General features: G+C 30.1%; 1 protein-coding gene across 3 annotated transcripts in view; it reads right to left on the reverse strand.

Moving 5' to 3' along the window:
* Window positions 1-3,388: 3,388 nt before the first annotated feature.
* The window catches only part of LOC102679188, a 32,001-nt gene continuing 22,526 nt past the window's right edge, over window positions 3,389-12,863 (reverse strand). For all 3 annotated transcript variants that reach the window (XM_006611573.2, XM_006611572.2, XM_006611574.2), the window contains 3 exons: window positions 5,078-5,249; window positions 4,843-4,900; window positions 3,389-4,170 (listed from right to left, as the gene is read on the reverse strand). In XM_006611573.2, the coding sequence (XP_006611636.1) occupies window positions 3,487-4,170; window positions 4,843-4,900; window positions 5,078-5,249 (914 nt within the window). In that variant the 3' untranslated portion in view covers window positions 3,389-3,486. The remainder of the gene's footprint in view (window positions 4,171-4,842; window positions 4,901-5,077; window positions 5,250-12,863) is intronic.

A 12,863-nucleotide genomic window follows, 5' to 3' on the forward strand; every position in this document is an offset into this window, starting at 1 on the left:
TTGTGATTCATTTGCGGCACTCTAGAGATGGCGCTGATTTCCACATTTTTACTCTATCTCTGTCTTTGTTTCACTATTTTCTCTCTTTATTTATTTGTTTTACGAAATTATACATCTAAAAGCTTCGATATTTGAAATATTTTATAATTGTTTTTATCTGAATCTATTGAAAATCTTAATAAATTTCATTCTATGCAATTTTATATGTTGTAAATATATTATACATTATATATATATATTTGTTTTTATATATATGTTATTGCAATATATATAGCTATTTTTGTAATATTATTGTATATATTTATTTTAATTTTTAATTATCTAAAAAAATTTTCAGCTAATTTTGCAATTTTATATCAAGAAAATGTAATTTGAAAAAAAATGACATGAAATTTTTTCTGATATTTTTAAAAACAAACATTTTTTAAATTTTAATATAATTATTTGTTATTTAATTACAAATTTTAATATATTTAATTGTATTTATCATTTGCATAGTTATCTTTTATAATTATCATTCTATATGGTAAACGTTTTAAATTGTTTTTTACAATTCTCTTAAGACTATAGATACTTACCATTTATATACTTGATACTTACCTTTTACGTATTCTATTAAATTATAATATTATTAAATATTTTTTTGTTTTTGGTATAATATTAAAAAATGTTTGAAATAAAAATTAAATAGTATCAAGGTAAATACATTTTGATTATTAATTCATAAATACATATTTGCATTTAAATGCATTATTATATATTTTTTAATGTATTAATTAGTTGTAGTTTTGCATTTATTATAAAAAATTATTAATTATATAAGTTACTTTATTAGCTTATAAGAGATAATATATATTTCTTAAACTAATGATTTTTTATATAAATAAAATTTAATAGTTTTTTCTGAAATCTGGATTTTTTAGATCATTATAATTCTTATATGAAAGATTATTGGTATAATTAATATTGTCATATTTAGTTAATTATTCAATATCTTGATAATATTATTCCATTTTGAATCAATATCACATATGACATGAGAGCTATATAACCTTTGGACATCAAATCTATTCTCTATTTAATTTATGATAATATAATTAAGAAAATCTGTAGCTGTGAAATAAGCTTCTTATTTTGTATTTTTTAATATTAAATTTATCTATATATTCTGCATTGTCAATTAACCACTATTTATGAAAGTATATAAAATACATATTATTTCCATATGAAATTGTTCCCAAATTAGATTGGCATTGTAACTCAATATCTATATATTTATTCTTAAAAACATTTAAACGATATTTAAATATTTAAACATCTTAAGCCAATTAAGAAATAATATTACAAATTATATAAAAATTTTAACATTTCAACATAATTTTTTATTAGTTTAAATGTTTTTTTGAGCAATATTTTTCTTATCTGGAACAAATTTGGAAAAAAATTATTTTAAATAAAAATTATTTTTCATAAAAATCTCAATTAAAGAAAAAAATACATCAAAATCAAATTAAAAATTCTAATATTAGAATAAAAATCAGTAAATTCTACATTAAAAATGATCTACTTGTACAAAAAAAAGTAAAATTTATATTTTATTGATCAAAATTTTAATAATAATAATAAGTTAAAATTTATATGCTCAAATAATTTAGAAATTAAATTATTGCATACTAAAAGTATCATTAAGAATGAGATAATTTGATCTTATCGTTCTATCTAGAAAAGACTATTTCTAATTTAAATAAATCTTTATTTAAATTAGAAATAAGTTTTCATTGATATATATATTTATATTGTAAATATAAGAAGATTAGATTCGTATCGTATCATGGGGGTTTCCAAAGAATGAAATCTTGTTAATCAAATATCAAATCAGATTACACATGAATTGCATACCAATCGTTTTGACGAATTAAAAATTATATTTTACTTTCAAAAACCTATATATTCAATGTATATTATTTTAGTTTTCTTCATCCTGATCTTGTCAACAGATTTCTAAGCTCTTATTAAAAAATATTTTAAATCCTGTATTATTTGATTAATAATCATAATTTGTTGAAATATACTTATTAAAATATATTTTGGATTTTTTAATAAGTATAAAAAACACTAAATATTATTATTAGTTTCTGATATCTTTTGAGTAGGTTTCATTGTGTCACGATCTATAATACATTATTTGTTGGGGAGAAATTATGAATTTATTTATAAAAAAAAAAATTGCTCAACGAAACAAAATATAATAGTCAGATTTCGACGGTGATGCAGCGATTTCGATTAAGTGTATTCCACAATATAGAGCATATTCATAACATGAAATATAAAACTCTCATTATCAACTATATATATCGTTAACTTTGAACATGGTCAACATATAAATATACAGTCATCACGTTAAGTTAAATGTATCCATACAATACATACAATGAATCTATACATGGTATAAGTAAAATCCCTATATCTTTTCTTGTTTTTTTTTTCTTCTTGACAGTTTAGATACATACATAAATGCATACACACGTATATGCGAAGTATATATATCTCGGAATATGTCGCTACTACACAATTATACAAAACGCTATAGCGAAATTCGCGTTTGCGTGTGTGGTTCCTTTATATTTTTTTTCATTTTGTTTCTTTTTCCCTTAGAAATATACATTTATCAATACGTAGAGACGCTACTGATTAAAATAGAAAACGAAAATACAAGTATAAATGAAAAAATATATATATATATGTATATGTATATATATATATACATATATATATAATATGTATATATAATATATGCATTTATATTATACATATGTATATATATATATAATATATATAATATAAACATATATATAAATATACAAATACACATCGAAAAAGTTTCATTTACATGAATTACAAAGAACGGAGTATTAGTTCAACGGATAATCTCTCTTTTTTCTCTCTTTCGCTCTCACAATATTTTCCGTAGCACTTAAATTGCTTATTATATTATTTTGGCACTTATAGCGAAGAATTTTCTTAATTGTAATTTACATTAGAGATTTTGCTATTTTTTGTTTCGTTTTTATTATTTTATTATTTTGAATGGATCACATTTATCTTTTAGGCCAACAAAGTATTTTGCGCTTTTATTTATTATTACTCAAGTGGTTATCGCTTGATATCTGCCAATTGCAAAGAAAATGTACGGAATCTTTTTTAGAAACATGCAGAGAAATATCCGTAGTATCTTCTCCGTTTGTTGGTCAGTCTCCAGCCTCGATGGGCTCTCTCTCCTTCTTTACTGTTCATGCGAATAAATTCGTCTCGACGAAGAACTCGAGAAATCCCCGTCGAGTTCTGCTCGCTATCCTCTCTCTCGCTCTCTCGCTCTTTCGCTCTCTCCCATTCACTCTCCCTCTCTTTCTCTCAATTCGCAGAATATATCTGTGTGAGTGTGTATGGTATATGTCAGTCTTATCTGGTGGTGCATGGCCAGCCCGGTCACGTCATTTGTGCGGCATTGAAGCCTCGTTTCCTCGGAGTGGTGAATTGTGGGCTGGTGATTTGATACTGTTGCACGTATGGATTGTTCCTAAGGACATTACCACCAGGTGAACCGGTCGAATATTGCGAAGGTACCGTGATTATCCCAGTTTGTTGCAAATACTGTTCACGATAAAGTGCCTGTTGCGTCACATATTCCCCGTTCACAGGATTCTGAGCACTGTAATGAACCTTCACGGTCTTGGCCGATGGCTGATTAGCGTTGCACTCCTTATAACTGTCTTGATAACGCAAACTGGTTGGAGAGGAGCCAGGCGGTGTGACATTTTTCAGACTTTGGGTTGGACTTTGGGTGATCGATTCTAATACGTGTCTCGGCATACTTGGCGATGGGCAGTGAGTCTCTTGGAGACCATCCACGCGATTCGCATTTCTCATGTAAATAGGTGCACTCTCCGGTCTACCACCAACTATATTCCTTATTCCTTCCCTGTCTTTTGCGCTCAGACTCTGTCGAGATGCATTCAATCCTGAACCGCGATTTTTCATCGCGGACGGGGATGCGTTGTTCAAGTCGGAGACACTCGACCAGCTCACACTGGCTAATTCCCATTGACGTAGAAGATTAGACACTCGTTCAGCTCTTGCAGTCGTGTCGAGACTTTCATCGTAATCTGGACCCTGAAAATATTTTAAAAATATTATTATTTTGTTATTATTAAATATTATAATATATAAATATATTAAATAGTAATAGTTAAATATCTGATAAAAATATCGAAAGAATATTATAATATTTCAAGTATGATTTTATATGAACATTGTATAAAAAATATAAAAAAAATTTCTCCATATAAAAAATCAATGTTATGTTGAAACGGTCAAGAACAACCGGTACGAGAAAAGAGGGAAAAAGTGAGAAAGAATGAGCGTCTTCTGAAGGAACGTAAGAGCATTAAATATGGAGATGATGAAATATGGAGCAAATTCATATTTCATAGTCGATAAAAGTTGTAACATAATTGACCGATCGACTTACATGCATACGAATTAATATTATTGTTACGACGAGGCGACCACAAGGTCGATGAAGCCTTAAGGAAACATCTATTTTACATGCCCTGATTCCAATTTTGCCGACGCGATAGAGAAAATAATTGCGTAATTCGAGGTTGATCTTGATCGTTTTATAAGCCGAAAGCTTTGTCACATAGTGAATCTTGTATGAAAATAACAAGGCGTTACGTAAAAAGATAATGCAATTAATTTGTAAATGATAAAATGATAAATTGAAAAAAATGATTGTACAGATAACATTGAGAAAAACAAGATGGAATTAAGATTTTAACTTACATTTTCAATTTTTTCATCAAGCATTCTGAAGAAGTCGAGTTGACTGGTGGATATCTCTCTGCAAAAAATATTAAAGTAAAAATTATGATATTCATTTTATTATATGTTTTGCTTCATTACAAATAACAAATATGAATAAGCGTATCGTGCAATAAATCGAATGCAATAAATCAAATGTAATAAGGGAGTAGATAAAACATAAATAAAATGAATATGGAGATATAATGAAACGTACGCTTGTTGCAACAGAGGACCACTTCCAGGTGTGTTCGACTTCTTCTTGGCTTGGCCCTTGATCTCGCCAGATCCATTTTGCTCTTCGTTTCGGTTCACCTCGACCCCATTGTTATTAGTTTTGTTATTTTTCGCGTTACCATTTCCATTTTTTTGTTCTACTGATGCAGAACCTGAAACACGAAGGTTACAAAAATATTAAAACTTGAAGGTATTTTAAATTTATATTAACATAAATATAACATTAATTAAATAGATTTTTTTTAGAAATTTGAATATGAAAAATTGATAAAGTCTCAAAATTCTCGAAAGAAAAAATATTTTGAAAAATTTAGCTTCCGGAATTTTTTGAATTCAATTTATAATCAATAATAAAAATCTTACAAAATTTGGTTAAATAAAAATTAATAATTTATTTATATGAATTATTATTTTCAAGAGTTTCAACAAAAATAAGTTCTGAGTTCTCGAAATTTCTTAAGTTTTAAAGTCTTCTGAAGTTTCGAATATCTTTATATCCTTACTTATTATTGTAATTTATGTTTATTATTCACATTAATGTTATCTCTTTCAACGTAAGCAAAATCCGCAGAAAAGCAACAGATTATCAACTTCAATTCTTTCCATGTAGGATCACGAAAAGACAAGTGTATAAAGAAACTTCTATGCCTATTCCGTATGTAAGAAATTAAGTAGAAGATTTCTTGAACGTTGCATCTAATATTTGTTCATTCAAATAGGTGATGTCATCGATGCGTTCAGAATATCGTGAGAGAAGAAGACGAGAAAAATATTGAATGCGACACAATCGACAGCAAAATTAACTTCCCTCGTGAGAGCGGAACAATTGCATGGAGTGCAATTGTTCAAGGAGCCATTTTCTTCCATTATTTAGCAAAAGAGGCGCAAAAACGAGGAGAAGCTTGGAAAAAGCATATTATCATGTACAATGGAAGAAAACAACGGATGGAAAAAATAAAATGTAATTTACGTGAAATTATCTTTCAAAGTGATGCAAAAAATACGCATATGAAATACACAGATAGAGTGCAAAGGTCAAGATTAACGCTCGTAAACATTTAATCTTATCGCAAGAAGGCTTGACACTTTTAAGGGCTGATACATTCGGGCCTGAATCCAAATAGAATATTCCATTAAAATAGACGGTCAATTATAAATGAACGATTGAAAAGTGGCGCACATTAACCTGGTGCATCGTAACTTTCACACGAATATAGATAGATATGTACATGTATGAATATTATACGTGAAGAAGACACTTGCAAAGTTGCAACCATGCTTGAACGATAAAATAGTAACAGGTTTTCTTTGTCTGGCATTAGAAAGTTTAGATATAAATAGAGAACATTTTACATGCTTAGGCTATCTATTTTTCATTGAAACAATTTTTTAACACAGTCAGAATCTCCTCCTTTCAATCTATTTCCAACTATATTATTATCTTTGCTTACCACTAATAGAAATAAATTTCATATTATATTAAATTTTTACTAAACATTTCTATTTAACATTTAAAACATCTATAAGCTGAAGGTGACGATTAAAAAGAATTTTTTAATTATTCAAACTGACTCCGATTTTTTTTTTTTTTTACAGGAGTAGCTGATTCGCGTACATTGGCACTTTTCTCCCAAAAACCGTGAGTGAAGGGTTAAATTTGCTACTCGTTCGCACGCATTGGCGGGTCGTTAAAATTGACGCGTGGGCGTGGAACGTTAATTGCAACAAGCGCATGGTTCGAGAGGCGACGAGTGCAGTCAGCCGAGGACCCACCTACTGACCTACACACGTGCAAAAAGACCGCCACCACTCGTTCGTGGCTCCCTGCGTGTCTCGCGTTTATTTGCGTTTCATTGTAATCCGAGTTCATTCTCCTTTTGCTCTCTTTCGCGCCCCTGTCTCCGGTCGCCTCGCGTGCCAATGAATGGACCACAAGTGCATGCGTATGCGCGCCGATCGGACCCGCGAGACTATTCATTTCCGCCTGGAATGATGTGATCGAATACGTCCAATTGATTGTCGGCTGTTCTATTATCAGAAATTGTGAATACGATACGAATTTGGAAAGATGCGTGCAGGTACGGTTTTAAATTTAAGATATGATTCATTAAAATTGAAGTGAACATCGAGAATACACGAGTTATGCTTTCGATTTTGTTTTTTTTTTTTTAGGTATTAATCTCTTGAGCAGAAAAGGAAAATTTTGAGACATTTATTATAATATAACAAAGATAGAAACTTGATAATAATGCACCGAAAAATTCGTTTTGCTGTGAAGTGCATTTTCGATGATGAACCATAGGCTTAAGGTAGATTAGAAATTAATAAAAATCGAGAGAAATATCCGTGAAATCGGTAATATTAGATATATTTTTTTCCATTTTTAATTTTTTTATTGAAAAATTATGCGGTTAATTGTTGAACATCTATAACCGAATATTTTGTATATTAAGTTATCTCATATAGGAAATATAGGAAAATTAGAAGAACGATGTTTAATAAACGAATTACAAAAGTTAGACGAAAATTAGTTACAAAATTGAAACAGTTATTGTATATTGTATATATAATAAAACGTAATGCAATTTCATGATAAACTATTATGCACTCATTGCCCGTATATTCTAGAGTTATGATAAACGACTTTCTCTGGATAAATAATATAATTTTAGAAGCTATGAATTTTTAAAACAAAATCAAATCATAGTAATGCGATTTTGTTTTATTTTGAAACGTCTAAAACAGCATTACTCTAATAATCTAATATAACAATTATAAATTAATTTATTCGCACGATTCTTAGGTTTCTCTCAGCTGTTACGAATTTCTCAATCGTTTTAAACACTATTTATTTATCTTCCTACAATGTGTACATATTATACATATCGAAGTCTCGAAATAAATGATATTGCCTAAGAGGGGCATTCAGTTGAACCTTGACGGTTCAATGAATCTTGTCTCGGATCCAAATATAGAATATACCACTGTTAATTTCGAGTAACAAGTGTTCAGATGAAACAAGATTGGGCATCGATACAAATTCGTATCGATGCGAACAACGGAGTATTTTATTGGATAATAGAGGGAAAATAGGCGCAGTTGGGAGCATTTTTACGCGATTAAATGAAACCACAGTAGTGGCCTATCGGAAAATAGGAGAAAACGGCAAGTGGAAAACTGTCGGTCGGATATTTGCCATAGCAAATTACACGATCGTTTGTGAATTTTATTTTATCCCTCTCGCATGGCGTGAAGACAAAAGGATGTCAATTGATATTCCTCCTGTGCGCTATATATCGACGTTAATCAAATAAAACGAAACCAACAGCATCGTGGAACGAACACGAACACACGTTATTAACACTCTGTCTATATTAAATTGTCCATCCAACGATAAGTCTTCGTTATTTGATCGTCCTACCGCACGATCCTATTAAAGCTTTAACACCATTACCCAACCGTCTGTTTACTTGTTACTCTCCATGTTTCTGAGAAACCTGTAGAGAAAGAATCCTAAATCTAAAAAGCGCATTTTTCAGTTTACAAACATTGTTGTTCACGATACCGAAATCACGAGTCGCATTCCGAGCCAGAAGTCGGAAGCCTTGTCGAACAAAATCAAGAGGTTTTCCTGGGAATTAGTGATCGAGTATTAGGCGTCGACGTGGAGATATCGGTCAAAACCTTGACCAGATGATTTTTTTTTTTTTGAAATTATCGATACTGAATTGAAATTTGGAATGGAAAAATTTGAGTATCATTGTACTACATAACTTAATCTCTATTTTTTTTTATATAAATCTATGAATGACTTGACAAACAAGTAAATTATTAATTTGATCAGAAGTTTATGATTCCAATGTTTTTATCAGAATTTTTAAATTTTTCCTTATTTTTCGAACTTGATCTCCTCTTCATTTTACGAAATTTGTCAGTCAGCCAATAAGCTTTTCGATGATTTAACTCGATTGCATCATCTTTGCGTAAATTTAAAATTAAAATGATATTAAAGAAGAGATATTACAAGTTATTAGATTATAGGTTTCTTTTTTGACAAATTTTTATAATTTATAATTTGTGGTTTATTTATATATTATTTACTAGTAATATTATTCTATAATTAAACAACAGAATATATCAATCATTTATTATTCAAAAATTGGTTGTAATACTACCATCTTTATCAAATTACTTTTATCTATTTTATACACGTGTAGCATCTATTCTGTACACGTGCACTATTCTATTCTATATCTTCCTTTCAAATTCTCTTTCGAATTCTCTCTAATTAAATAAAAAAAGAAACAAAAAAAGAAATTACTCAATCTTAATTAAAAGCAAAACAGACTTTTTCACGCGAAAAAAGATTTATCTCCCTTCCATTTCCCACGTTTGCCCATTTAATTTCGTACGTCGAAATATATCAAAGTGAAACATGCACGAATATATGCAAAAATATGTAAAAGTTAAAAATAAAATTATAAAGTATCTCGAACAGGCTTCAAATAATCCCACGACGAAATCGTATTTGCATCCATGGAGTGGAAAGACCGAGAAACCGGTCGAATGGGTTGCTAGGATTCACCCGACATCCATCATGGACACAAGAATATTTTCAACCTCGAAGATGGATAAGAAAAAATCAAATCCGGGATCCCATTCATCTGCCACGAATTCTCCCAGATTTCGAGCTGGCATCGCGCCGAAGGTCGACGTACGTCGGAGAAACAAAATTCTGAAATTCTATAAAACGGCGGAGAGATGCGTGAAAAAGTGAAAATAAATCCGTGACGCGCGAAACGAGCGTCTCTTTGGTGCCTTCCTACGTTTAAAAATTCGACGAGCACTCGCTCATTCGACGCGTATTACCATCCTTAATCTTCTGCGAGGGGAGAGGATTGATTGCATCACGTTACCAATTCCTTTCATCTCTTTTGCGGAATATTTCGCGTAATTGGGAAATCTTATATCGTGTAATCGAGTTTAGGATTTGACTGCGAAAAATTTAACCAATAAGATCATTGTGAGAGATTTACAACTCGAGAGGATTGTAAAGTGTTTATTGGAGATTCGTCAAGATTATTTTTATTCGTAATTATTTATTTATATAGGAAATTCGATGATGAATATTTCCGATCCGTTTATTTTAATATGGTTGTCTATACGGGAATGTAATAAGAGATAGAAGTAATTTATGACGAGTGTAAGTTTATGTATTTATGGAAAATTTAAATGATAAAAATATTGATATAATGTACGATACAAGTAAGACACAAAATATCTAAAGTAACTGGATAAAATGGATTTTTATTTCGATCCTTTTACTTCTCTCTAGTTGTATAGTTTATTTATAATCTGATATGAAAAAAAATAACGAAGATTTATAATTATTATCAGAAATTTTTTAATTCTCCTTTAAGAGTTAAATTATTATCAAATTAAAATAAAATCATATCCGAAAATGGTTGAGAAATACTGAACTAGATCAATTATATTCGTAGAGAGATAAGGGAATAGGTAATCTTATGCTCGTCCGATTCAATATTTGATAGGAAGCTCACAATGGATAGCCGGGAAACGATAGATATCGTTAGAAACGAGTGAAAATTTCTCATTCATCTTCTTGTCAGATTTATCGCATCGAGAATGTATATAGCGTGCATATTGAACACACGCAACTCGGAGGACAATGACACATTAGATTCTAGAATTCATCACGATAAATACATCTCGCGTGATAATTACGAAATTTATGAAAACTCTGAAAAATTTAACCCGTCTCTCGAGTCTCTTTGATCTTTTGCTCGCAATTCACATCCACTTTCTTATTATATGCATGTCGAGCGATAATTAACTCCTTTGATATCGATCAAATTTGAAAAAATTTTCCACGTGGATTTGATTTTCTCGTGCACATGCTATCGATACATCACGTTTAAAAATAAGTCGACACATTATATTCAAGAATTCATTTATCTCTTATATAAAAAATATATTATCTACGTATTGCAAAATAAAAATAAATAAATTGAAGAAACAACAATAAGCAATTTAATAATAATCCTGACGAAATCAAATCATCTCGGTGTTCTCTTTCGTTTACAACACGATATTTATATCTTTTTACATCATACATATATAATTTTTATTGTTAACAGATTTCACCCAATTTTCATCATCTACATCGACTTGATTGATCATCAGATTTTTCATTTCTGCGATACGAATCCATGAAATCAAGACTTATACATTTGAATCAAATTTATGTAAAACCACAGGAATGAATGTCTACTTTTATTTGCTTTTTATTTCAAAAATATTATAGACGAATGTTAAGGACGTTGTTTCTTTGTCCTTGAGAAGTGCTCGACCGAAGGCGACCAAGAGAGGCCGGAAGTGGAAGATCAAAGACCTCGGGAACAAGCAAACTTTATAATAGGTTTCATAACTCACCGATTACCTTGTCGATGCAAGAAACGAGACTTCGTGCATTCCAGCGATCAGCGTCATGTTTTTCCTCCGTAACGCGAACGATTTCTGTAGTACGATAAATATGTCGAGGACACGAACACGACGAGCCGCGCAAAGTCGACCGGTCATGGAATCTGGTCGAGAACAAGAGCAAGAGGATCATAATACGGTTTGATACCAGACTTCAAATAAATCTATACGTGCCTTGAATATCTGTTTTATTTTATTCAACTTCCATTGCTATTTCTGTCCGATTATAATAATTTAAATTGTTTTTTTTATAAACGAGCCTCCAAAGTTGGTAAATATTATTATATATAAAGAGAAAAATAATTATATAATTTTATGATTAATCGAAATTTGATTTTTTAGATTCGCCAAATGTCGAAACTCTTGAAACTTTTGAAATCCAGAATTGTTTTCTAAGTATATATATTTTAAAGATTAAATAATTTGATTTTGATTTCTAGAATTCTTTGAATTCGAATTTATTAGATTTTTTTAAATTTCAAACTAGATTGGAGGCCATCTCTGAAGAGTTATTGAAACAATTATATGTATCTCAATCGAGCAAAATTTAAATTTCATGATATTCCGCAACGTATTTTACGCATCAGGAATGTACACGATTCAGCTTGGAAAGTGAACAGAGAATATTTCAGATTTAATCAACAAACAACGGAATAGCATACATCGTGAAGTGTGCTATATACAAATGAACTCATATCCAGTCCATAAAAGTAGAGACGCCAGAAGATTCGTCTGGCGTTTACGCGCGTGATGCATAACTACTTAAGACTTTTATAGAAAATTCTTGTATATCGTGAGAACGATAAAAGAAAAGAAAAAATGAAAAAAAAAAAAAGCTACGCAAACAGTTTTATTAGCGTTGCTTAAGAGCTGATTAAATCAGTTCCATGGGCAAGCGGAACGGCTTAAGACTTTAAGACTATCAATGACGTAAATTTTAAAAATTTAACGCAAGAACGATGTGATTGGATAAGCAGGCGATAATAGAAATCTAAGTTGCACGATTTCTTTTTCCGTGCCACCCATCTGTGCAATCTCGTGCAATGAAATATTAACCAAATCTACCAATTGTGTCGGATCAATTATAATTTACGAATTCGCAAAATAAACGTATCAAAAATTTCAAATGGCCTACCGTTCTATTGATCTACAATTATTTGCTTTTTAAAGGTGAATTTATAGATTTTCCAGACAATTGCAATAATCTAGACTCAGTCGAGAGTTGCAATATTTAAAATTGCCAAAAAAAAAAAAAAAAAAAAAAA

Source organism: Apis dorsata, unplaced genomic scaffold, assembly GCF_000469605.1.
Source record: "Apis dorsata unplaced genomic scaffold, Apis dorsata 1.3 scaffold_89, whole genome shotgun sequence".
NCBI lineage: Eukaryota > Metazoa > Arthropoda > Insecta > Hymenoptera > Apidae > Apis > Apis dorsata.